This window comes from Trachurus trachurus (assembly GCF_905171665.1).
Source record: "Trachurus trachurus genome assembly, chromosome: 7".
NCBI classification, from domain to species: domain Eukaryota; kingdom Metazoa; phylum Chordata; class Actinopteri; order Carangiformes; family Carangidae; genus Trachurus; species Trachurus trachurus.
Window position 1 is genome coordinate 30209078 of NC_139901.1, and position 25341 is coordinate 30234418.

The 25341-nt window shown below is 41.3% G+C and overlaps 3 protein-coding genes across 4 annotated transcripts in view; all 3 read left to right on the forward strand.

The window, feature by feature from the left end:
* The first annotated feature begins 5230 nt into the window (after nt 1-5230).
* On the forward strand, nt 5231-7128 carry aurkaip1 (aurora kinase A interacting protein 1). Its single transcript, XM_083976232.1, has 3 exons — nt 5231-5331; nt 5495-5961; nt 6950-7128. The coding sequence occupies exons 1-3, from the start codon at nt 5280-5282 to the stop codon at nt 7064-7066; spliced, it is 636 nt and encodes a 211-aa protein (XP_083832358.1). The 5' UTR covers nt 5231-5279; the 3' UTR covers nt 7067-7128.
* A 1144-nt stretch (nt 7129-8272) lies between these two features.
* Nucleotides 8273-20563, forward strand: mxra8b (matrix-remodelling associated 8b). 2 transcript variants are annotated; one of them, XM_083975345.1, is made up of 10 exons: nt 8273-8404; nt 13650-13676; nt 13788-14096; nt 14195-14296; nt 15091-15552; nt 18125-18283; nt 18412-18442; nt 19128-19207; nt 19433-19486; nt 19624-20563. In XM_083975345.1, exons 1-10 carry the CDS (start codon nt 8389-8391, stop codon nt 19647-19649), a joined length of 1266 nt encoding a protein of 421 aa, XP_083831471.1. In that variant the 5' UTR covers nt 8273-8388; the 3' UTR covers nt 19650-20563. The 2 variants fall into 2 exon arrangements, with proteins under 2 accessions (XP_083831471.1, XP_083831472.1); XM_083975346.1 differs by lacking the exon at nt 18412-18442 and having other exon boundaries at nt 18125-18314.
* A 1478-nt stretch (nt 20564-22041) lies between these two features.
* LOC310988997 (segment polarity protein dishevelled homolog DVL-1-like) overlaps nt 22042-25341 on the forward strand; it is a 42288-nt gene continuing 38988 nt past the window's right edge. The window contains exon 1 of the mRNA XM_083975838.1: nt 22042-22467. Coding sequence (XP_083831964.1) covers nt 22298-22467 — 170 coding nt within the window. The 5' untranslated portion in view covers nt 22042-22297. The remainder of the gene's footprint in view (nt 22468-25341) is intronic.

The following is a 25341-nucleotide window of genomic DNA, read 5'->3' on the forward strand; positions in this document are numbered from 1 at the left end:
CACATGTAGGAACAACATTCAGAGAAAAAAAAAGAGAGAAATCAACGAAGGATTGAGGTGGAAAGAGCTGTCTAAAGAGAATGAAAGGCTGGTGATGGATTATGTATACGTAGGTGCAGATCTGTGGAAGGTAATAAAAAGAAAATGCTGCATTTAATCTTCCCAAATCACAGTGGCCTCCATAAATCTTGACTAGAAGGTGTTTACAACGACCAAGAGAGAAGGTCGTTGATAAGAGAGGTGACGAAGAACCTGATGGTCATTCTGGCTGAGCTCCAGAAATGTTGTATATTGAAATGGGTGAATTATGATAATTAGGGCGGGTCATGTTTGGCTTTATTTTAGGCCTTATATTACCTTTCCAAATCTTGTCCAATCAACTGGATTTACCACAGATGCAGACCAACCAAGGTGCAGAAACATCTCAAAGGTGATCAATAACAATGGCAGGAGTTATAGTCCAAGTGTGAATACTTGTGTCTGTGTGACGTTTCAGTTTTTCAGTTTTAATAAGAAGACAAAGTTTCAGTGCTGAAGGTGCACATCTCGTCTATAAGGCAAACTGATGGTCTGTTCTCATCGATTAATGGATTCAAGGCTCATTTCTCACCTTCAGTTGCGACTTAATTCAGATTGTTGGTGCCCTCCAGTGGAGTCATTAAAGCCTTAAACTCATCAACTGTACTGTATGTTGCTATACTAACCACAGGTCCATACAGTAATATTAACCTATGAACAATATGCAATGACAACGTGTCATTTACAACGTTTTTCATTTCATAATCATAGAATAATGATAAGAAAACATGCATAAGTGAAAATTATCATTAGGCCTGCTGTTATTTCGTTATTTTTTTGTGATTATCATTATGACTATTGTTGTTGTTATTACAAGTAGGCAAGTGGGGGTTTAGGTTGTAGGCTATTCTAGTATAAGTAGTAGTAGTAGTAGTAGTATTCAGTAGCAGTGATGGGAATAACGGCGTTAAAATAAACGGCGTTACTAACGGCGTTATCTTTTTCAGTAACGAGTAATCTAACTAATTACTATTTCCACCGTTACCACGCCGTTACCGTTACCGACAATTAAATGAGGCGCGTTACAAACTACTCAGTGAAGCCGTTGTCCTCCGACTTGGCTCATCTCAGCCACAGAAGCTGCTAAACTGTTGTTGTTTTTTCCTCCTCTCCTTTGGTGAGGGGAGGGGGGAGGAGGGAGGGACGAGACAACCGCATAAGTGATGATGATTGGTTGAGGCAGAGTAAGGTTTCATGCTAAGCCAATCAGAGGCAGTGTTCAGTTTGTACACAAACCACACACGCACGCAGTTTAGCCTCACACACACAGACTAGCAGAGGGAAGCTGCCGAGATCGGAGGGAAAGTGGAAACAGACACTACTTTAATCTCCCTGAGGTAAAAGACAAGAACATGTGAGGTGTAGCTACATTATGTCCCGGAGCGAAGTGTTTGTCCTGAGCTTCTGCTCACCTGACTCTGTGCAGCTTCTTCATTAAATCCAAACAGTCCGACACAGCGACGCACTGCTCCTCTTGACTCTAAAGTCTCTGTAGCTCATCAGCTGGAACTCTTCCAGAGCAGCTACAGCAGCGTTGTGACCTCAACCATGGTTGGTGAGAGCAGAAATGTTGTTGTTGTAGTGAAAATGGGCGGGCTCGTGAAGACGCGAATTTACACAAAGTCAAAACGAGCGATAAATCGCATTTCTCGCGTATCTCGCGTTTGGTCGCGCGTATAAACTCGAGCGAAAAAAAAGCGTTCCTCGTGCCAAACACGATGAAAAGGACGAAGACGCGAAGGTCCCGTCGCCATAAAAGAATCGGGTGTAGCGTCGCAAAAAAAAAAAAAGTCGCGTATACCGCGTCTCGCGCCTAATCGCGTCTCGCGCCTAGTCGCGTCTTTGCGTCACGGCCTTTTACACCGCGGACGTAACGAATAAACGGTGACGGTGTGAACGAACAACATAGAACAGGACCAGACGTGGCGTTGTTTCCTCTTTTCACCTACAGCTCCACTCTCCCTTACTTACACTAACTACTGTTATTGTTGAGGCCAGATAATTGTGGGATTTGTAGTTTTTGACCAATCGTGTGCTCTTTCTTTTTATGATTTTTCCGGTTCACACATGTTTTTTTTTTTTTAGGGGCAAATGCGAGTGAAATGCTCGCCCATGGTGGGCATAAGAAAATGTAAGACCTGTCTAAAATTATTTAAGACTTGAACACAATAATTCAACAAATTTAAGACATTTTAAGACCTAAAATTTAGATTTTCACATTTTAGACTTTTTAAGACCCCGCGCGCATACCCTGTTATTTCATATAAAAGTTTAAGTGCATACATATTTTATGATGCTGTGTATTATATATTTAAGACCATCTTAGAATTTTCTAATAAATGTAATACTTTTTAAGGCCTTAATTTTAGATACATGAATTTAAGACTTTTTAAGGATCCGCAGATACCCTGTTGTGCGCTCGCAGCAGGACAGATAATCAGATGGATAATCGGTAAAGTTAATAATTTCACTTAATGTGGCCATGAATAAATTAATTTCGATGTTTCGCCTGTTATTAAACGCAAATCTTGAATAGGTCTCCGCTGTTTTCACATTTAAAAAGGTCTTTGTTGTCTTTGTACAGAGACAATATGAGATTTGCTTGTAGCCACAGCACTTAAAAAACCCACTGTAACCTATTTTCATAGGCACACCAGCCTCGCTTTCAATAAAACACACACTCGCATTCCATAATTGCGATCAGTGAAATATATGAAAACAATAAAATACAATTTAAAAATGAGAGAAAAAAAATCCAAATTCTTCGACATATTTAAAGCAGAAGTAAGTGGTCCGGTCGTTTTCGCTAATGCTGCGTTCCAGGCAGGCTTTTGAAATCGTAAATTACAGCTTCAAGTCACAACTTACGACTTTGTAGCGTTCCAGGCAACCCACTCGTGTTTTTCCGACCTGTTTTACCGGTGAAAGTCACTATAACGGCCACTCGTAACTTCCGACCGGTGAACTCGTACCAGATCTAACTGGTACGACTTCACGGTCGGAAAAATACGAGTTTCCTTGAACGCACCATAACAGTCCTCGTCCCTACGTCGCCACATTCACGGCGTTCCTTGGCTGCACACACAGCCCTGCATGCCGTTCTCTCTCCTCATTGGATAAAAACTATAGGATACGATAAATGTTTTCTCTTCGGCTCAGGGCAGAGCAGAGGGACTGACAGACCCGTGTTTCAGTCCAAACACTCTATGTAAGTGATTGCTGTCGGAAGATATAACTATTTAAGACTTATATTAACACAAATATATCACTTACTTCTGCTTTAAACTTTAAAAAAAGAAAGAAAAAGTAACGCAATAGTTACTTTCCCTGGTAACTAGTTACTATTATAGTGAAGTAGTGGAGTTACTAACTCAGTTACTTTTTGGGAGAAGTAATTAGTAACTATAACTAATTACTTTTTAAAAGTAACGTTCCCAACACTGTTCAGTAGTATATCCTAAAAATTCATTTCATTACAAAATGTAAGGGTATTTTACTGCTCAGTCTTAGACTAAAAGTTCTGCCCTTTTTCCCAATCTTGGCAAATAAACACAACTTGTCATAGTCAATTAAATGTTACAAGAGGCTTTTTAATAAAACTTTGACCTCAAAGACAGGACAGAAAAACAGAAGAGTATTATTCTTTTCTTTTTTTTTTAGCACTATTGTTGTTGCTTTTAGGATAAAAGGATTAAAATGATAATGCTTTGTTTGTTAGTTTTTTTTTATGTAGTAGTTTTTTCTCCCGCGGAACCTTTCTTCTCTCCGAGAAACCGGAAGCGGAGCAAGTTTCCTGTTGCACCGACCGGAACTCGCTCGGCTACTGCTGGAGTCACATTGAAGATAAGAAACCCGGTCACAGCAGAAATAGGTAACGTAACATTCTTTTTTAAATGATATATTAACTGTGTTTGTGTTGTTATACAGTTGTTAGCAGACACATCTTTATATTTAACTTATTAATGATGATTTTCTTGACTTTAAACGTCCCAAAGCGGAGCTACATTGCTAGCTAGCGTTAGCATCAACCCGGACACTAAAAACCCTGCAGCTATTTAAATATCTGAACGTTTTGTGTTGATATTGATCCATTTATCAATATTAACTCATCAACGTCCGTGTATTTCATGACTTTATTGTTGCCATGGACTTATTAAACCTCCGTCGGTCAGCTCAGCTATCTGAGTTGTCGGCTAACCTAATCCAGAGGATGTGCACGTTGACAGATATAAGTATTATCGTGTATTTACAATGATAAAAGTCATTTTCAAGTTTCTCACCGCAATAGACAAATATTTTAACGAACCAACGTTTCAAAGACTGACGAGAATTTAGTTTATAATATTGTAAAACTGAGAAAATAGATGTGTTTGTATTCAAAAAAACTGGAATCAAGCTCGATTTGCAGGATTAACCATTTAATCTATCTTTAAACTAATGTAGATTAGGAATAATTAGTCAAGTGATTGGTCATTTATCTTGTTAGTCAGTGTTTAAGTGACTTATTGGTACAAAAAAAACAACCCATTGTGTAGTTTCAGATTTCAATGAGGGATTTACTGTTGCTCTCCTTTGCTGCTTTGTATAATATATATATATGTTAATTTTTAAGTGTTTAATTGTCTATGAAATAAACTTGTATTCTTGAGCTCTCAATCACAGCCCAGTTTTCTTTATGACGTGAAGTTAGGACTGAGAGAGTCGAAGTTAGAACTGTAACTGTCACATAATCAATTGTTTGATTAAAATGCATTAGTCGGTTAACAGATTTCAGATTTCAAATCAATGCCGTGTTAAGGTTCCAGGTTCTGATTGGACACCAGCTCAGTCAGCAATACTTGTAGAGTAAAAACCAACTTTATAATTTTCTGAGATCTTACAATGTGAGAATTTATAGTTCTTCACTGTTTAACTCTGTAGTAAACTGAAAACTGTTTAGTTTTGACGGCCACATAACATCATGATATTTCTAACTTGTCCTCTAGCAAATTGTGCATCACATTTTCTAGTGTTTATAGAAAAAACAAGTAATTAACTGATAATGAAAATAAATGTCCTATTATAATTGATGTAACAATTGTCAGATTATGATAATCCGATGATCCCATGATAAAACTAACACACAGTTATTTTCTCACGTCCACAGGACCGGTGACAATCAACCATCATTCCTGATGACTTTGTTTGGATGATCGTCAACCATGTTTACTTCAAAGGTCATCCCTTGTGTCAGTCTACTACGTAGAGCAACTTGTAAGTATTAATATCTATCTATCTATCTATCTATCTATCTATCTATCTATCTATCTATCTATCTATCTATCTATCTATCTATCTATCTATCTATCTACTTGTCTATCTATCTATCTATCTACCTATTCATAAATGGCATATATTCTTTGTTCTTCCCGTGCAGGTTCACCTCATGGAGACATTTTGAAAGGCTGTGTACATCGAGTTGCTCCGTCTTCTTCCTGCTTTTCACTCAAACAGCAACAGAGAAACTACTCGACGCCAGCGAACAACACAGCTCCTCCGCGATGGACGCAGCTCGAGCCCGAACTGGACGAGGCGCTGGTGCCGCGTAAACTGTCAGTGAGTCCTCTGGAGAGCTGGCTCTCGCTGCGCTACTCGCTGCCGCCGCTGCTGGAGGCTCCTCAGCCGCAGGAGGAGGTGCAGCTGCTGGAGGAGAAGGTGCTGCCGCCCATCTCCGTCCCCGTGTTGGACGACGGCACCGAGAACGGCTCGGCGGCGCCGCTTAGCTGTAAGAACGTTCTGAAGATCAGACGGAGGAAGATGAACCGGCATAAATACAGGAAGCTGCAAAAACGGATGAAGTTCTTGCGGAAGAGAGTGATGGAGAGCCGAGGGAAGAAGAAGCAGGTGAGTTCTTTCTGTGAGGATCAGATCGTATTCATGAGGCAGATGATTTTATACTGTTGTTTATTTATGTTCTTTTCAGCATCGCATCAGTACGATATGTGATAGTTTGATGAGAAAATGACCATTGATTATAGCATTTAACTTGAATCACCAGAAAATAAACTTAACCCTCCTGTTGTCCTCCTGGGTCAAGGAAGGAAGGAAGGAAGGAAGGACAAAGGGAAAGATGGGAGGAAAAAAGGAAGGGGAAAATGAGGGAAAGATAGGAGGGAGGGAACAGGTTGGGTCACAAAGTTAGGAAGAAGTAAGGATGAAGGGAAGGGAGGGAAAAGGGAAGGAAAGAAAGATGGAAGGAGGGAACAGATCAGACCAGTTGGATCTAAAGATGAAGGAAGAAGAAGTAAGATCGAAGGGAAAGAAGTAAGGAAGGAAGGAAGGACAAATGGAAAGATGGGAGGAAAGAATGAAGGTAAAAGGGAAGGAAAGAAAGATGGAGGGAGGGAACAGATTGGGTCAATTGGGTCAAAAAGGAAGGAAGAAGTAAGGATGAAGGGAATGAAGGAAGGGAGGGGAAAAGGAAGGAAAGAAAGAAAGATGGAGGGAGGGAACAGATTTGTCCAAGGAAGGAAAAAGATGGAAGGAAGGGAAGAAAGATGGAAGGGAAAAGGAAAGAAAAGCAAGATGGAGAGATAGGGAACAGATCAGGTCAATTGGATTAAAAGAGGAAGGAAGAAGAAGTAAGGACGAAGGGAAGGAAGGAAGGGAGGGGAAAAGGATTGTGGAAAGAAGGAAGGAAACAAGGGACCAGATTGACCCAGAAGGACAACAGGAGGGTTAAGTGTTTATTTTGTGAAGAATTAACTTTAATTTCATCACAGTTTTCCTTTATATAGTGAAACATGTGTTCACTATGTATTACTGTATATTAACATGTCACTATATATACTGTATATTAACATGTTTGCCTGTGTGTCTTTGTCCTGCGCAGAGACGATTTGAGGACGACCTGAAGAGGATTTGGACGCAGGCTGGACTGAAGAAGGCTCCTGAGGGATGGACTACACCGAAGATCTTCATCAAACACCACGGCAACAGGAGGCAGTGAGAGGCAGAAACGAAGTACAGTCATTTGTAAACAAAGTGTACATAATCCAATAAAGATCTAAATGTGTCGAGCCCCAAAACATGTTGTGCTGGAGTTTCTTTTGAACAATACATCAAACAGCCGACCTGACCTTTATCCTGTTCTTACTGTGGAGGGCAGCAGAGTGCAAAAGTCTGAGAAAGATGCATCCAACCTGTAATTACCACAGTCAGAGGTCATTTTATAGGCACAACTAGAACAATAGAGCATTAACGATTAAGTCAGCTCTTTAATTATTTCAATTAGATTTAAATAGTGCAATAAAACCTCTTAATGGGCCACGAGGTGAAAGAACATCCTGAACGCGTTTATCGAGAAACAAGACTTCTTAAAAATCAAAACTTGAGTTACTGAGGAAGGACTTTCTTGGATCCTTATGGCTTAAAATATTTATATATATGTTGTTTTCATTTAATTTCCATTCATGGTATTCATACATACATGTGAAAAGGAGCAGGATGAAGAAAAACGTATATTACCTGCACCTTTCTATTGTTATAATTGCATTGGCTTACTATCAACACCAATAATTCAAAAAAAAAATTAAAGATGATGAAACGTATAATAATAACAAGAAAACAAACAAGCAAAATAGCAGTGGACACCACTCGTCTATCTATCTTTTCTTTTTTTCCTTTCTCCTTTTTTGTAGGCGCTTATTTTTTCTTTTTTAAACATTTTCTTTAACTGAGATATACAACTTTTCAGTTCCTTCCTTTGTGAATGCCATATTTTTACACCTGCAACAGAAATACACATTTATTTTAATCTTAGCCTTGCAAATGTATGTTTAAAATCAAGCTTCAGTCTGTTGTCCTCTTGAAGTATAAAGAATGGAAACAAATGTATGTACTGTTGTGCTTTGTCCTATCTTCGTTTCAAAAAGTTAGAGTGATGAAAAAGTTAAAGTTTATATTTAAACGGTGGATTTTAAAGCCTTTTCATGTTTGTCTATATACTGTATATGTGTGTTTTCTACCAAACCTTTGCAGTTTTTACAGTTGCATGTCTTCCATGTTGCTGCACAAAGCAGCAGCAGTAAAGGTGTTGGGTTTCATCGTCTCCGTCTCTCGGGGGGGCGGAGCCACTGGAGCCTCCTCGCGCGGCGGCTGAAGAGACGCAACAACACGGAGCTCCAGCTGCTGCAGCCGCGCGGTCACATCTGCATGCGCATCCGAGTCTTTTATCCTTATTATCTCAGTTGATGCTCACCCTGCCACCTTTGACAGGCTTCATCCAGTCTGATCGGCTGTCAGCTCCGTGAACTCCAGACGCAGCTCATCATGATCCTCCTGCACAGTAAGTTCTCCACTGTTTTGATCCATTTTTTAAAGGAGGAAAAAATAAGTTGAGGGAACTTTTTCTTTGTGTCGGCTCTATAATTGGATCCAGGTTAGAAACGAAAGGCGAAAGAAAAGCTGCTCGGTTCTCTATTCTCCTCTGCCGCAGATGGTTTTTCTCTGGAAGTGAATTTTTACACCAGGCCACTCGATAAAAACAAGAAAAAAAGTATTTGCATTGTAAATTTTAATGTTGAACTGACATAATTAATCATTTTTCTTCTCGTTTTACCTGCGACATGAATGACAATTGGTAAATCCAGGACTTTTTTATGCTTCTGTTAAGTTTTTGACCCGTTTTCAGTCTTTGTATTGGGCCTCTGAAAGTTTTTGTAGTTGCAGTAAATATATAATTTAATATAAGAAAATTCATTTGAAAGGCATATTATTTACTGAGTTTATTTCTTTAACCTATTTATACATGCTTTCTATTAACTGTTGATCAAAAAGTGAAATCTTTTATTATTATTATCGACATTATAAATTACTTATATTGTATTGGTACACTTTTTCAGTTTTTTTTCATCCTTCCTTCCTTCCTCACCTTAAACACTACTTCCTGTGCAAGTGATGTTTCTCAAGATTATATTGTGTTATCGACAACCTTTATTTTGACTCTCATGGATGGAGCATGGATAAAATAGCTATGGCCAGTGCAGACACTGAACGCACCGCGGCTGTGACTAGTCGCGGCTTGTTGACATGGACTGTTACAGTGTGTGTGTGTGTGTGTGTGTATATGTGGGATTTTTTCTTTTTTATGGCTTCAGCCCAATGTGTTTCTAGTTATCTGCGGTCTGAGTTGAGGAGTCAGCACAATCCGGCTGCAGCCACTCATTATATGTGTCAGTAATGAGTGTTTCACCCGGAGTGGTCTGCGTGTGGAGGAGGAGGGGGATTACCACACCACACCATGTTTATGATCGACCCCTGTTTTAATTAACGGGCACAAACAACGTGGCAACGGAGAAAGATGGGGAAAAAATAAGATTATAAACGTATATGTACTCATTTGAAGCAGAAAATAACAGTGACAGTAAGTCACAGTAAAGTAACATGTTTGTGTTCAGGAAAGTTCCCATAAAATGTTGAGCCCATTGTGTTCAGCAGAACAGAAGAGTTTTTATTGAGGAAAAAGTTTCCCACACACACTTTCTCCTCCCAGCATCTTGTTGGAGGACGAAGCTGCCTTTGTTGCATAAAAAAAAAACACACAAAAAAAAACAGACATTCAGCTGCTAGCAGTGCTTAATTCTCCACAGGTGGACATGATGTAGGCTACATCGCAATTTCTTACTCAATAAGTTTAACTCATCAGGCCAATAATGAGAGAGGAGGCGGAGGAAAACACTCAGACCCTTGATATTCTCAGAGTAAACATCCTCTATTCAGTAAAGGTACCAAAGAATCACAACTAAAACCTGTTCTGTAGAAAAATACCAATGTGACTGCACTTAACACTCACTGTTGTGGTTCCCAGCTTGGATGCAGGGCCCCTCTTGTGATTGAGATAAAATTCTTTGGTCAAGAGATAAACAGTGGGAGGGAAAGCAGAAAAAAACAGAAAAAACAAGGTCAGATTTGTTTTAATTCGCTGGATTTGTCTCTAATCTTGGTTTTTTCATGCGGTTGTTGTGGTTTTTGTTTGTTAAATGTTGATCTGAAAAGGAGAAAGTAACTTTAAAGGTATAATGTGTAGGAATTCCCCCCATCTAGCGGTGCGGTTGCATATCGGAACGTATTCTTGATGTTGCATTCACGTGAAATCGGGCAGACGTCAGACAGACAACAGACACTGCATGTAACAGGATAAACAAGCATCTATGTGAACAAGTGGTCCGCCAGCACGAGGCAAAACAATACAGGCGTGGCAATATGTTGTCATGGTGATGTATTGTTTTCCTGACCCACGTTTTACCGTCTTTTATTTCTCTCTGAGTAAAATGACATCCGGTTGGTTTGCCGACGGCCGTCTGCCTGAATGCACCTTTTGGGATGGAAATAGAAATTCAAACAGCTTCATTCATCCACGACTCATGTAAATACTATACTCAGTTACCTTCTTCTACCTCAGCACAATGGAAAGTTACTTCATGTTGCTATAAAAGGTACAGGACAGTCAACAAGACTCAAACCCAGACCTCTGAATGTATCTTTGTGTGTTTCGCTGAGTCTGCAGCAGCTGCACACATTTATTCGATTTATTCCCCACACGACCTGTGACAGAGCTGTGAGTAAACTTCACACACCCACAACACACACACATGAATCATAGAAATTATGCTGAGTGGACTTGTTTGAGTCATTCCTATAAAACCGTCTTTAGCTTCACCTGAGGGACGACACTCTGCGTGCGTTGAGTGATTCTCCCTGTGTGTGTGTGTGACTTCAGTGATTTTGCAGGTCATTTGCTAAATGTCTGTTATTATCACTGGTAATTCAGAAGCACATTGTTAAGTCTTTAGTGTGTGAGTCACCAGCCATGCAGCAGCAGCAGTCTGTGTGTCTGGAGGAGAGATGAGAGAAAATTACAGGGGCTGGGACACTTTGTTTTACCTTCTGCGGGAAAGTTTATACCCTTCAATATAAAAAGCCACTGAAGTTTTCCAGCATGAGGTCTCCCCTCTCTCCCCTCTCTGATGCCACTGTGTGTGTGTGTGTGGTGAAATCATTTCTCTCAGCTTGCAGTGTTATTATATATCAATACATGCATACTTAAGGAATCACTGCTGGGTTCAAATCGCTGCATAAAAAACCACACAGAAGCATGCTTTCCAGTGAATTATTATTGTTATTATTCAGATGGGGTGAAATGAAACCTCTCTGCACGTGTCCGCTGCCTCTGTTCACACCCAGTGAATCAACCATGTGCAGGCACGATGAGGAAAACAGCTGCAGGAAGGACTGGGTCTCTCCACTTGCATCAAACACTTTTTTTAAGGTGTCAGTGATAACATATGCACTTCTCTGAGCGGTTTATTATTCTGTAGAGGTTTTTTATTGTTTTAGTTGGACAGTAAGTGGAGGTAATTTTTACTACTTTAAACACAGTTCTGTCAGGTGTTGTTCCATAACAGTGCATTAGACTTTATAAAGCCATTATATGTTTTTATAAGAAAAATTTTAACAGGCCAAGCTGTCAAATAGACGTAGATGTAGGTTTTTTTCATACTTAAGTGATAGTATTTTATTATATTTTTTACTTACTATGTGCCTTTCTGCGTGTTCTAACTTAGTAAGAGAGCCCTGCAGAATAATTCCTATGTGCCTGCACTGTTTGGTTTGTGCACAAATGGCAAATTGATCTCCTCTTCTTTAAGTAAAACATGATATTTTCCAGTGTGAAATGTTGCGAATTAAAAGTAAAACTGGCACAAAATAGAAATACTCCAGTAAAGTAGAGATGCCTAGTTTGAAATTTCTCAAGGTTTTATTTGCCTTGACTAAAAATCTATTGATCAACAACAACTCAGCTCCACATCACATCACTTTTATTCACACTAACATTCTTAAGAATTGATTTTGATATCTAATTGATTGCACTGTCTGTCTTGGTTTGTTGTTCTGACTTCCCTGTATGAGCCTCAGGCCCATGGGTCTCTTAGCCGCCCCGTCCCACTGGGCCTGTGAAACTGAGTGTTTTACAGTCAAGGCCTCGATGCTCTAACGACCGGCCTGAGGAAATCCAGTTTTGCTGAGTCAGCAAAATCTTTTAAAACTCCTCTTGAAACACGTCTGCAATTTTTTTTGTTGCTGGTTTTGTTCTTTAAATATTTTTTACTTGAATCCTTCTCTTAAAGGGACAACGAGGAGTTTTGGAAAAGCGAAGCGTTTTCACACTACATTTATGAGCCTCTGCGCACCGTGAAATTCTTTGACCGGCGCAAGACAGACTCATGTTTTCATTCATCAAGAATTAAAGTTAGAGGTTCAAAGACGATCACATACCGTCGTAGTTCCGACCATAAACGGCGATTCTGTGGCGTTATTCTCATGACTCGCCACGAAACTGAAAGTAAAGAAAGCTGGTCGACTCGACCAGCATCTCCGCCACCAGTAATAATAACAAAATAACGATAGAGACAAAACAATATATTTATCGAAAATGGAGCCATTAACAAGTGGTAACGTAGATTCATCCACATTAACGTGAGACTTTTTTATAACCAAATAGAAACTCCTCGTTGTCCCTTTAAAGGTATAATGTGTAGGAATTCCCCCCATCTAGCGGTGCGGTTGCATATCGGAACGTCTTCTTGATGTTGCATTCACGTGAAATCGGGCAGACGTCAGACAGACAACAGACGCTGCATGTAACAGGATAAACAAGCGTCCAAGAGAAAGCTTTCATTTGTGATTCGACTTCAGTGAAATACGTATTTATGAAAGACATATTTGATCTTTGCTAATAAAAAGCCAAATAAGTTACATACTTACTGGGGCTTTAAGCATTTATTGTGCACATTGTTTAGTTTGCACATAATGCACTTGGAGAAAAAAAAGTGTTAATTAATCAAACCTGTAATATATGTCAGATGTAAGATTGTAACACACTGGATGTATTCACACATTTGGTGCATTAAAAAGCCTGCAGCCTCACCACAGTGGCCCATTACCAGTGCAGTAAAAATACAGGTGTTTGGTCATCATGTCCCTGGACTTTTGACACCAGGTAGTGTGACTGAAGTGAAGCTGAACAGCCGCCTGCTTCTTCATCATCCCCCTCAGGATCACGGCCCTGCAACCGGCCAGCAGCAGCCAGGATGAATAGAGGCTCTGTATGCTTTGGCTGTATGTGCGTCTCTGCCACCGGCGGCCTTTCAGTAAACAGACTACGAAATAGCACTGTGGGAAAAGTGCATTAGAAATAGCAAACGCTCGGCAGGAAAATTTCCTATCTCCATCCAGCCCGAGAAAACAACAAACAAAAATATATTTGCAGAGAATATAGTTGACGCAGAACTTCTTGAAATCTTGCTCCCACTCTCTCTCTCTCTGATTTTTTTTTTTTTTTGCCACGTCCTTGTTTCTGGAGTTTTTAGTTACTGTAAACAGTCCTCTCGCTGAACCCACAGTCAGTCTAATGCTGAAGTCTTTCACTGGTTGGGTCAATCCAGGTCAAACAGAAACTTTCCAGCCTCCCAAACCTTGTTTTTTTTTTCTTTTTTCCTTTGGCTTATCGTTCATGTCTTTGTCTGTTTCAGTTGTTGCCGTGCTCTTCATGCCAGGAGGTAAGACATTTTTATGTTCTGTACTGTAACTTCTGCTTCATGCTGCTTTTTTCTGTCATTCTCTCTGAGACACATGTGGCTCTCTTTTTTTCTTGTTTCTTTGTGTAACAGCATGGGGTCAAGGCACCAGCACCAGCCTCGGTGTGGTGGTGGAGGCGAAGAACATCACGCTCCCTGCAGGTTCCAAGGCCGTGCTGCCGTGCCACAGCCCCCGCATGGTGTGGACCCGCGACACGCTGAAGGACCGTCAGAGGGTGGTGCACTGGGACTTGGTCCGCAGCAGCCCGGAGTACTCAGTAGAGCGAGTCCTGGACATGTCCCCCGGAGCCCGTCAGAGGGTCTACAACCAGTACAACAAAGAACGCATCTCCCTCCCAGACTCTGCTTTCAGTGACGGCAACTTCTCTCTCATCATCAACAGTGAGACTTTTTTATTTTACTCGACACAAAAAAACGTTTCTCCCTTCATGGATTTATTATTTCACCTCACAGCTGTCTGGATGCTTTTTCTTTTCCAGATGTGGTCACCACTGACAAAGGAGTTTACACTTGTAATCTCCATCATCATTACTGCCAGATTCACCAGTCCATTCAAGTCCAGCTCAATGTCACAAAATCACGTGAGGCCTCTTACTTTACTTTAATGTCAGTCTCTTAAAGGGATAGTAGGTACAACATTTTGGCAAATTGGCCCAATTGCCATAATCCCTATAGTCATAGCAGTAGGTTCGTTACCTTTAATTGTCAGTGCAAGCTATTTTTAGAACGGCGGAGCAGAGTCGTGAGCTGCTCAGAGCTACGCTACGGAGGCTCATGGGATTTCTTGGTTTCCCTTCATCAAACTCATCAAATACACAATCCAACAACTCCACAACGCTCTGGTGGACAAGTTGTGACCTGCACATTCACCACGCTATGAGATAATAACAGAACGTTACCAGACAGAGTTGTTTTAGAGGCAAATACAAAGACTGCTTACTGAAAAACTGCACCAGATGGGAACGCGCATCAACGGTTTTGCATGAATTTACCTCTAAAACAACTCTGTGTGGTAACGTTCTGTTATTATCTCATAGCGTGGTGAATGTGCAGGTCACAACTTGTCCACCAGAGCGTTTTGGAGTTGTTGGATTGTGTATTTGATGAGTTTGATGAGGGAAACCAAGAAATCCCATGAGCCTCCGTAGCGTAGCTCTGAGCTGAGCAGCTAGCGGCTCTGCTCCGCCGTTCTAAAATCAGCTTGCACCGACAATTAAAGGTAACAAACCTACTGCTATTAAGACTATAGGGATTATGGCAATGGGCCAGTTTGCCAAAATGTTGAACTATCCCTTTAATGTCAATCTGTTAAATGTGTTGCATCAAATACCTTGTACAACAACAACAATGTATTTCCCCACTCTTATGTTTCCAGCTCGGAAAGAGAAACGTTACTGGGACGGAGAGAAGACGGTGTTCGTGGTGTTGCTGGGCAGCTCCGTGGTTTTGCCGTGCGTGAACCGGCGGCCGCTGTGGAGGGACGGTCTGCAGGAGGACCAGCAGCAGGTGGCCCACTGGGACTTCCAGGCCCCGGGAGTGCGTCCCGACAAGGCCGACCGCCTCGTGGACCTCTACGCCTCCGGAGAGCGCCGGGACTACGGGCTGCTCTTCACCCAGAGCAGGATGAGCGTGGCCGAGGACGCCTTCACGTTAGGGGACTTCTCGCTGTCCATCGCCGCCCTGAAGCCCGTGGACAGGGGCCTGTACTCCTGCCACCTCCACCACCACTACTGCGGCCTGCACGAGAGGCGCATCTTCCGGCTGACCGTGGGACCGCCGCTTCCTCCCGCGCCCACGACGGCACCCAGGGTTTTCCAGAAAGATGAGCCAGAACCAAGTAAGCCACTCAGAATATAAAAAAAACAACACAACAACACACCACCAAGACCAGAACTTAGTTTTTCCAGACACTGGTAAATGGTAAATGTTTTTCCCCATATGGTTTCTTTGGCCGCATTTATACGTGGAGTGGAGTGAGAACACTGCTGCCGGGGTTTGTTCTTTTTTTGTTGTATTTATAGGCATAGTTGGTCAGTTAAATCAGTTCCTCTGCTCGCCAGTTTCTTCGCAGCCCTCTCTGTTTTTGTGTTTGAGCTGATGAGGGAGGGAGGAGGCCGAAGGAATGCAGAGTCTGACTAAAACAGAAAGAAAGAAAGAGAGGAACTAAGAAAGAAAGAAAGACTGTTAAAGTTGCAGAGTTTGAGGGTTTTCATCTGACATGAGAAGCTGTCTACAGTAAATAACTTCAAATTGGCAGCAGTGCAAATGGTCTAGTTTTCTTTGCCAACTTCTTTTTTTTTACATTTACAGCTGGAGACATTTAAAGTACACTGAGCAGAGGAGTGGGCTCCAAACAGCCAGTAATTGAGGCAGTGGTGGATATCTCTTGTGTTATTTCCTCAGCCTGACCCCATTTTCTTATAAAGAAGCCAACCAACCACTTGTCTAGACTGTCGAGACTGTATCTCCAAGTTTTTGTTTATCCATCTTTTGCTCTGAGTTTCTGGCCCGCTTCTGGACGCTGATGTGTATCAGCCTCTCTCTGGTTAAAGCCTGTTTACCAGCAGCGAAAGGAAGTCGGATACATCTGTTCAACATCTGGGGCATGAAAGAGCAAAGTGAGGGGAGGGGATGTAGGTATGTGTCAGACTATAGATCCTCCTCCCTCTTTAAAGGAAATGACAGCCAATTTAATAGCCCTTTAAAGTGCGTTGTGAATAAAATGCACATGTGGATCAATGGCAGGTAGGAATTTCACTTCTTCTGCTTCACACGCCTGCAGATCTTGTCTGGTGCATTAAGACCAAGACGTTCTTCACTCTCTCTCTCACCCTCAGGCACCGCCGATCATCTGAAATTACAAATGACATATGAGTTTTTTCACTTCATTGCTGTAATTATTTACGACAAGAAAGAGCACAACATTATTTCTTCCATCGCTGCTGCTGCTGAGGAGGAGGCGTTTTGTGAGCTGTCAGCAGTTCAGCATAAATCTTTATCTTTGATAATAATGAAGACGGCTTTGCTGAAGTTCATTGACTTGCAAATGATGACGCATATCCAGCAGGAAAGACAAGAAAAAAGAAAGAAAGAAAGAAAAAAAAGACAGTTTAACCTCTGAGCAGCATATGTGAAACAACCGTTTACATGTGCACACTTGTCAGATCTGTCAAGGAAAAATGGGAAACGGGGCGCGACTGCTGGGACAACACGGCTGCAGCTCTGGTTGTGACAGTTAAAGCTCTGGAGAGACACAATGACCTTGGACGCATCTTTGTAGCTTCATGCATATTAGGTACATTAAACAATGACAGGCGATAATTACCACCAAGCTCTCTCTCTTTCTCTCTTTCTCTCTTAGGAAGTGGGTTAGGTTTATGATTGGCTGGATTTGAAAGCACAAGTCAGAGATGGTACATTGCATATTCTGCCTCAGTGGTGTTTGATTGTAGTAGTGTCCAACTTAACAGCTTAATGAGAGACCAGAGAGGGAAAATATTCAAGAGGAAAAGATTTAAAAAATGTTCCTGTGATCTATTTAGTGCTTTTAAATCCAGGGAGACGCTAAAGCAGCAGCTCTGTAAACATGGTTATTCTGTACAGTTCACTGTGATTATAGCAGACAGGCTGCTGTTAGTTTATATGGTTTTGCAGTATGTATTTTCTGTACGTGTCGTACTTTAAATAATTATTGTCAATGATCTTGAGAACATACACAAACAGCTGCTGCCTGCAGTAAAAAACTCAAGTTATTCACTCTGACTGAGCCTGTCAGACTCTTTTTGCTGAAAGTTTCACTGATTTATTTTCCATCCGATGCAGAAACTAAGACTTCTGTGTTTTTTTTTTTTTTTAATGCGAGAGATGACGGAGGAAAAAAGTCCAAAATGGAAAACGAATACAGACACACAGACAAAAAAAAACCACATTACAGCATTTAGTCTCGATCCTCACACTTCTCCTCCTCTCCCTCTGGTCAGCCTGTGTTTTTCTGTGAAAAGCGAGAGAGAGAGGGAGAGAGAGAGAGGGAGAAAAAAAAAATAACAGCTGCATGACATCAGGTCTGGAAGTCATTACTGCCAAGCTGCATTTTGACATTTAACTCCTGCTCTACCCTCCTCCTGTCTCCTCTGGCTTCGCGACTTCCAAAGAAAAATAAGAAGCCTCAGGGGGAATAAAAAAAAAAATCATTTGGTTATGTGGAAATATATTTCATTTCCATCCATGTTTATTGCCATTAAATTAATCCGCTGTAACAACCCCAATACATCACTGCTGAAATACGACCTTCAAACCTCCACATTGTTGCAGCACTTCAGTTTGTTATTTACGTGAAATATTTTTTGTTGTTTTGTGTGTTTGGTCGGTGTCGTTTTTGATTGTTTCATTTTTTTTTCTTCTCCCCTCAGGGACGGAGGAGGTGGAGAGTCCTCGGGTGGTGAACGTCATCCTCCCCGAGCATCGCACCTTCCTCCTGCAGCATATGAGCTACTTCCTGGGAACCTTCATCCTGCTGGCGCTCATCGTCGTCGCCGTCATCGTGCTGACACGACGACGCAAAAAGAGAGGTATTGTGTGTGTGTGTGTGTGTGTGTATGTGTGCATGATGCATCCCATAAATCACCCTCTTCCTGACAACTTGCTTGTACTCTATAATTATTATTTTTTTTAAAGCATACTTGTATGTTTTTTTAAGGGATGGACTACGAGGTGCGGAGATATGAACGGTAAGACGTTACTATAATGTCAATTTAATAATAATAATAATTATCCTATAAATTCAACCCAATTTACCCCTCCTGTTCCCTTCCTCCATCCTTCCTTCTTTCCTTCCTTCCTTTCTCCCTTCCTTCTTTCCACAATCCTTTTTCCCTTCCTTCCTTCCTTCCTTCCTTCCTTCCTTCCTTCCTTCCTTCCTTCCTTCCTTCCTTCCTTCCTTCCTTCCTTCCTTTTGATCCAATTGACCTGATCTGTTCCCTCCCTCCATCTTTCTTTCCTCCCTTCTTTTTCCTTCCTCGAATGAATCTGTTCCCTCCCTCCATCTTTCCTTCCTTCCTTCTTTCCACAATCCTTTTCCCCTTCTTTCCTTCCCTTCTTACTTCCTCGAATGAATCTGTTCCCTACCTCCATCTTTCTTTCCTCCCTTATTCCCCTCCACAATCCTTTTTCCCTCCCTCCCTTCCTTCTTTCCCTTCGTCCTTACTTCTTCCTCCCTTTTTAACCCAATTGACCCAATCTGTTCCCTCACTCCATCTATCTTTCCTTCTTTTTCCCCTTCCTTTTTTCCTCACATCTTTCCCTTTGTCTTTCCTTCCTTCCTTCTTTCCCTTCATCCTTCCTTCCTTCCTTCCTTCCTTGACCCAGGAGGACAACAAGAGGGTTTTTAAAGCAAATGTTGTTCTCTTTGTGCAGAGGGAGCGTGTACAGTGGAGGAGAAGTGTCATTAGACTGCACAGAGCTGAGGACCTGTAACCAAGAACCACTGAATTCAGGTGGAGTAAACACACACACACACACACACACACACACACACACACACACACACACACACACACACACACACACACACACACACACACACACACACACACACACACACACACACACACACACACACACACACACACATCATCTCGCCAAACCAAATCATAAACCAACCAAAGTATAAAGGTGTATCTTTCTCTCTCGTAACCTTTAACGCCTGCTACAATCCACAGACTACAAAAACAACCTACTGAAAGAGAGAGATATGGCCAAAGACTGCAATAAGGGTGAGCCGACGTTCTGCAGTCAGATAAAGTAAATGCAATGTCTCCAACTGAGTCAGTCAGTCAGTGCAGCTTGAGATAAGATGGTGTGTGTTATTGATACGATGTCGTCTCTCTCTCTCTCCCGCCTCGTCCCTCAGACTTTGAAGGGAAGCCGTGGAAGTGAGCGTGATATTTGTGAGATGCTGCTGGCAGGTCCAGAGCAAACACCGGAAGAGAAAAGGACAACAGAGGAGGAGGAGACGGAGGAGAAGACGGAGAAAAACAGGCGTAAACCCAGGAAAGGACAAGAGGAATGCTCCCTCTGCTGTAATTCTAGCACATTAAGCTTTTCCACTTTGTTTTTTAATGTGTATTTTATATAACTTGCATTTTCACCAGCTGTTGTAACAATAAGGTTAAACATTTACTTGATCATAACATTTGCATTTTCTTTTTATTATACTTTTTTTTTTTTTTTTTTTTTAGAAAAAAAGAAAAACATTTTTTTAATTAAAATGCATGCTGTCCATTAAAGTATGTTTAACGTGTACTGTGCATGCTAACAGAACTGCAGGCTCACAGCTCTTCTTCTTCTTAATTGTTGTTGAAAATTGACTCTTTTGCACAAACTCTGCTGTACTTTAATTTTTCCAAGATATTGCAGCACATTTCAAACTTTACTTTACTGTAAGTTGACAGTGTTTGGAAAAAAACAAACACATTTCTAGGTACAGATAGTAAGGAATAAGAAGCTTTTTTCTTTTTTTAAACAACTAATCTCTACTGTGTTGACAAAGTGACAAAAGAAATTCAACAATTTGTTATACAGTATTTCCTTTCAAATATTTCCCTTCCAAATGGATCTAAAATCTCTGGGAATCAATGTGTTTATTGATAATAAATAGTGACATTTGAGGACCATGGACTAAAGGCTCAGTTTACAGAAACTCAGGAAAAACAGAACAAACCTTTAACCATTTATGTAGTTTTTTGATGGGCTGTGCACTTGTTTGCATCATGCATCATGCGTCCAGTGTGTCCTGGTCTATAAAACACTGAACTTTCATGACTACAGCTGCTGGTTGATGATGCATGTTGTTGAGGCTCGCTGCAGCAGCAGGAGGAGGAGGAGGAGGAGGAAGTGTCTCGGTACAGTATAATGCTAAATCACTAAGTGCAGCCCTGACCCCCTTTGTTTCTCTCTGTCTCGCTCTCTTGCGCACACTGTAATGTTGGTCTCCTCTAATAAAATAGTTCTTCTATCAAATATTCACAACAGCCGTCACAGACTTGTGAATCACTGTTGTTAGATGCATTAATGATTAACCCACATACAGTATAGGCTATGACATGTGAATATCTACATGATATTGTACTAATAATCACATAAAAGGAGAGAGATTTGAGGTAAGTAATTATTAACCATTGTATTTCATCAATAGAGGAACGAGTGAAGCAGAAAATGAACTACTTTTCATTGTGATTATTTAATAAAAGTGTAGTTTTATCAGTGCAGTAGTAGACAATGTATATACTATGGCCGCACAAGATTACCACCTATTGATTATCAGGCTGGTAATAATGAAGCATTTAGAATCCTATAAGTGATTATTGTATAAGTGTCTGAGCTCTAATTATAATCATTTCACTCAGTGGTAATTATATAGAGACTTATCCAATATTTAATAGACCCTTAAAGGTATAATACTGTGTGTAGAAATTCCCCCCATCCAGCGGTGCGGTTGCATATCGGAACGTATTGTTGATGTTGCATTCACGTGAAATCGGGCAGATGTCCGACAGACAACAGACTCTGCATGTAACAGGATAAACAAGCTTCTATGTAAGTGAAGCAACATGGTTAGGTGCGTCGCCCACTTATGTATTTGTAAAGACTTGTTCTCATTCTAAGGTACGAGAAAGCTTTCATTTGTATGCGGGTGTGATTCCACTTAAGTGAAATAAGTATTTATGAAAGTAATATTTGATTTTTGCTAATAAAAAGCCAAATAAGTTACACACTGGGGCTTTAAAATTACATTAGACCAATTAGTCTATAGGCTAATCATCAAGTTATGATCATTTCTTTCTTTCTTTCTTTTTATGATAATGATGATAATGATAATTTTATGTTGTGATATTTAGATGTTGGTATCTAAAATGCATAAAAACAAACACGTTTTTAAATATGCCATATCATAATTTTTCACGGTAGGCTATATAGTTAATAGGGTGGTGCTGAATTAATAATGAGTGGAAGTGCAGGCTGACACAGTAATATTCTGTTATCAGTGGTGGCTAATAATTACACGAGCAGAGAGCAGAAACCAGAGCTGGTGCACTCCCTCTCTCCCTCACTCATTTCCTCTTTGTTCCAGCAGCCCCGTGTCTCCGGTACAGTAGCCTACCTACCGTGTGGTGTTGTGTTGTGTAAGCGGCGCACAGCCCAGACACGCCGCTAGATGACAGCACTGTCTAACCAATTAGCCTGTGAAAAATAGCAATAGCAAATATTCCCCAACTCCATATCGCACAGCAAGGATGTGGACTGTCCCTTCCTGTTTTAGTGCCGAGAGAGCCACCGTACCGACTCACACTACCGGAGCAGCAGGAACACGGGCACCCGTAACGCGATTATGTGTGGATTTTCGCTGTGTTGGTCAAAGACACGGAGCTTTATTATTTCCCACCGCGGCTCGTGCAGGTTTCTCTATTAGGAAATGCTGTTATGTTGTATTCCACGGGTAACTGGTTAACATAGCAGGCCCGTTTATTGCGCTGCCAACCCTTGTTCCTTTCCTGTGTCAATGATTGTCCTCCTCCTCTTCTTCCATGGCGGAGACTAAAATAATATACCATATAGACGAGGAGGAGACTCCTTATCTGGTCAAACTGTCCGTTTCTCCAGAGAAAGTCACCTTAGCGGATTTTAAAAATGTCCTCAACAACCGACCGGTCAATAGCTACAAATTCTTCTTCAAATCGATGGACCAGGATTTTGGGTAAGTGGACTGGCCACCACCACCACCACCGTCGGTGATTATTATTAGCCTGTTCGTCTGGTTTCACTGGCTATTTATTATTGCAGCGTGTGTCTGTCTGTGTGTGTGTGTCTGTGTGTAGCCTACTATACAGGCAGTGTGTGTTTAGAGAGCTTATTACAGGCCGTAATAGGCACAAACATCAAACGATGCTGCTGGCTGCACACACAGCCTCGTTACATGTGTGTGTGTGTGTGTGTGGACTGTCTGTCTGTGTCCACGCTCCTGGCACCTGCTCATTATTACAGGCTGTGTGTGTGTGTGTGTGTGTGTGTGTGTGTGTGTGTGTGTGTGTGTGTGTGTGTGTGTGTGTGTGTGTGTGTGTGTGTGTGTGTGTGTGTGTGTGTGTGTGTGGAGGAGACACACGAGTGTTTGAAGTGATACCAGATCTGTCCAGAGCCCTAATGACGCAGCCCTGAATGTATTACACGGAGCCCACAGACCCACGGCTGCTCCTTCCACACACACACACACACACACACACACACACACACACACACACACACACACACACACACACACACACTGGGGGGATATTACACCCACAACAATGTCAAGTGCACGAGCCCAGGTGGAATAGAAATGTCAGAGCAGTGTTGACACAAAGAGTCCACATGTTTAAGTTCTCAGGTTTCAGCATGTTTTTGTTTTGGTTTCTTTCTGTGTTTGGTTTATAGGCTCCGTAGTGTGGGATTTATTTTTATTTATTTAAAAAACATTTTTTGCAGCATATGGAGATAGAACCATGTCAAAATGTTAATTTTTTGGGGAAAAACTGCTTGTTACAGCCTGGGAAAAGGAAAATAAGTTGTCTTTCTTTATGCGCACATATATTGTACAAGTCCAAAAGGAAATACAGCAACCACAAAGCCAGTAATTGTGATGATAGATAGATAGATAGATAGATAGATAGATAGATAGATAGATAGATAGATAGATAGATAGATAGATAGTGCAGCAGCAGCATTACACACAGTGACGATAACAACATATAGTATAAGAATATGAACTATACATAATAAAATAGGAAAATAGCAATAGCAAATAATAAAATCTAATGTACAAAAGTATATACAACAAATTGGCAGTGTTATTAGACATGCAATAGAACCATGTAAAAAAAAAATCTGATTTTTAATTTAAAATATTTAAAATTTTTGAAAAACTGCTAGTTACAGCCTGGGAAAAGGGAAATAAGTTGTCTTTCTTTATACGCACACGTACAAATCCCAAGGGAATACAGCAACCACAAAGCCAGTAATTGTGATTATTAGACATGCAATCATATAATTAGTTTTAATGCCTACAGTACAGTAATAGTCTCAAGAGGTGGAGATCCGTCAGACTGTTGCATCCTCATATGGGTTTTCTGACAACGTTATTACTAAAAGCTTATTTTTTTTAATGAAAAAAGAAAGAATGTAAATGTAGGTTAAGTAGAACAAGCCGACTGTTTGTCATCACGTCTCGTTGCATCTCACAGACCACTATGTAATGTACATATTGTAATTGGCTGTGGTCAGGAGAGAGAGAGAGAAAGTAAATGAGTCATTTAACCCACAGGCTGCGTCATTTTAATTTTAATACATGTAGCTTCCGTTATTGAACCGCATCAGGATCAGTCTAATGATTCACAACGCGTCATGTGGGACTATAATCTTATTTTTCATGCGTAGGAAAAGTCACAGGAGCTTCCTTCCTCCTACTCCGCCGCCGCCGCCCGCCACCACTGGACGTTGGACATTATGAATACCAGAATTATTTCCTCCTTCTTTCTCACCCTTTTCCTCCCTCCCTCCCTCTCTCCCTCCCTCCCTCTCTCTGTCTCCGTTCCTCCCTTTGTAATCCCATCCTGAGTTTTCAGAAGTGTAACACCAGGTTGGACAGAGCTCTTCAGCTAAGATCTCCTTGTGTCAGGGGCCTCGGCCGAGAATGACATATTTGTGTCAGTGCCCGTTTCTCATTCCAATCTGAACAGTCATACTGTACATGGGCCCACACACACACACACACACACACACACACACACACACACACACACACACACACACACACAGACGCACATTAGTATCTCGCACTGTAATCGCAAACACGACTGGAGGAAATGCAGAGGCAAGGCAGTGTCTATACAGCCCTACACTATAACGTCATCCCATTTCCACTGCAGCCTGACCTTGTGAGGGAAGCTGCCTTCTTCCTGGTGGCTGCACGGCGAGGCTCGGCCCCCGCTCGCTCGCCTGCTCGCTCGCTGCTTTGTCCCCCTCGGCCCTCGGCTTCCTGCCTTTTCCAGCAGCAACTGCAGGCCCGAGCTGCTCGCTTCTCGCTGCTCGGTGCTCTGCTTGCTGCTCGCTGCACGGGCCTCAGGTGATCGACAAGCAGATTATGGAAACAAACAAAGCATGTTTGCTCTCACCACATGGAGACGTAGCTCCATGTTGCTGAACACGGTCCGGCCGCTACGGTATATAGGGCTGACCGACCGGCCGGCCGGCCTATGCATGTGCATCAACAACAAAGCGTGTTGAATTCACCAGTAGGGATGTCACGAGTCACGATTATAGATTTTCTTGGTACGATTAATTGTCAGAGAAATAATCACGGTATTACGATTATCACGATTATTATGCATTAATTAATTTCCCAACACTATGTATGTGTAAAATCAATTTTAAGTATCTATTACAGTAATAAAGGACCAATTATATTCCCCAGTGGAATTAATTGTCATCTTTACCAAGGGTTTAAGTTTATTTTAAGCTTTTTTTTAATTACAAATGACATGCAAACTTTTAAATTCCTACCGATTCAGTGTAACATTAGGTAACTGGACCAGTA

Coding starts and splice junctions, on each gene's coding strand:
- aurkaip1 (XM_083976232.1), top strand. CDS start 5,280: ATGTTTACTTCAAAGGTCATCCCTTGTGTCAGTCTACTACGTAGAGCA. Junction 5,332..5,494: donor TCTACTACGTAGAGCAACTT/GTAAGTATTAAT, acceptor CTTCCCGTGCAG/GTTCACCTCATGGAGACATT. Junction 5,962..6,949: donor GCCGAGGGAAGAAGAAGCAG/GTGAGTTCTTTC, acceptor TGTCCTGCGCAG/AGACGATTTGAGGACGACCT.
- mxra8b (XM_083975346.1), top strand. Junction 13,677..13,787: donor CGTGCTCTTCATGCCAGGAG/GTAAGACATTTT, acceptor TTTGTGTAACAG/CATGGGGTCAAGGCACCAGC. Junction 14,097..14,194: donor CTTCTCTCTCATCATCAACA/GTGAGACTTTTT, acceptor TTTCTTTTCCAG/ATGTGGTCACCACTGACAAA.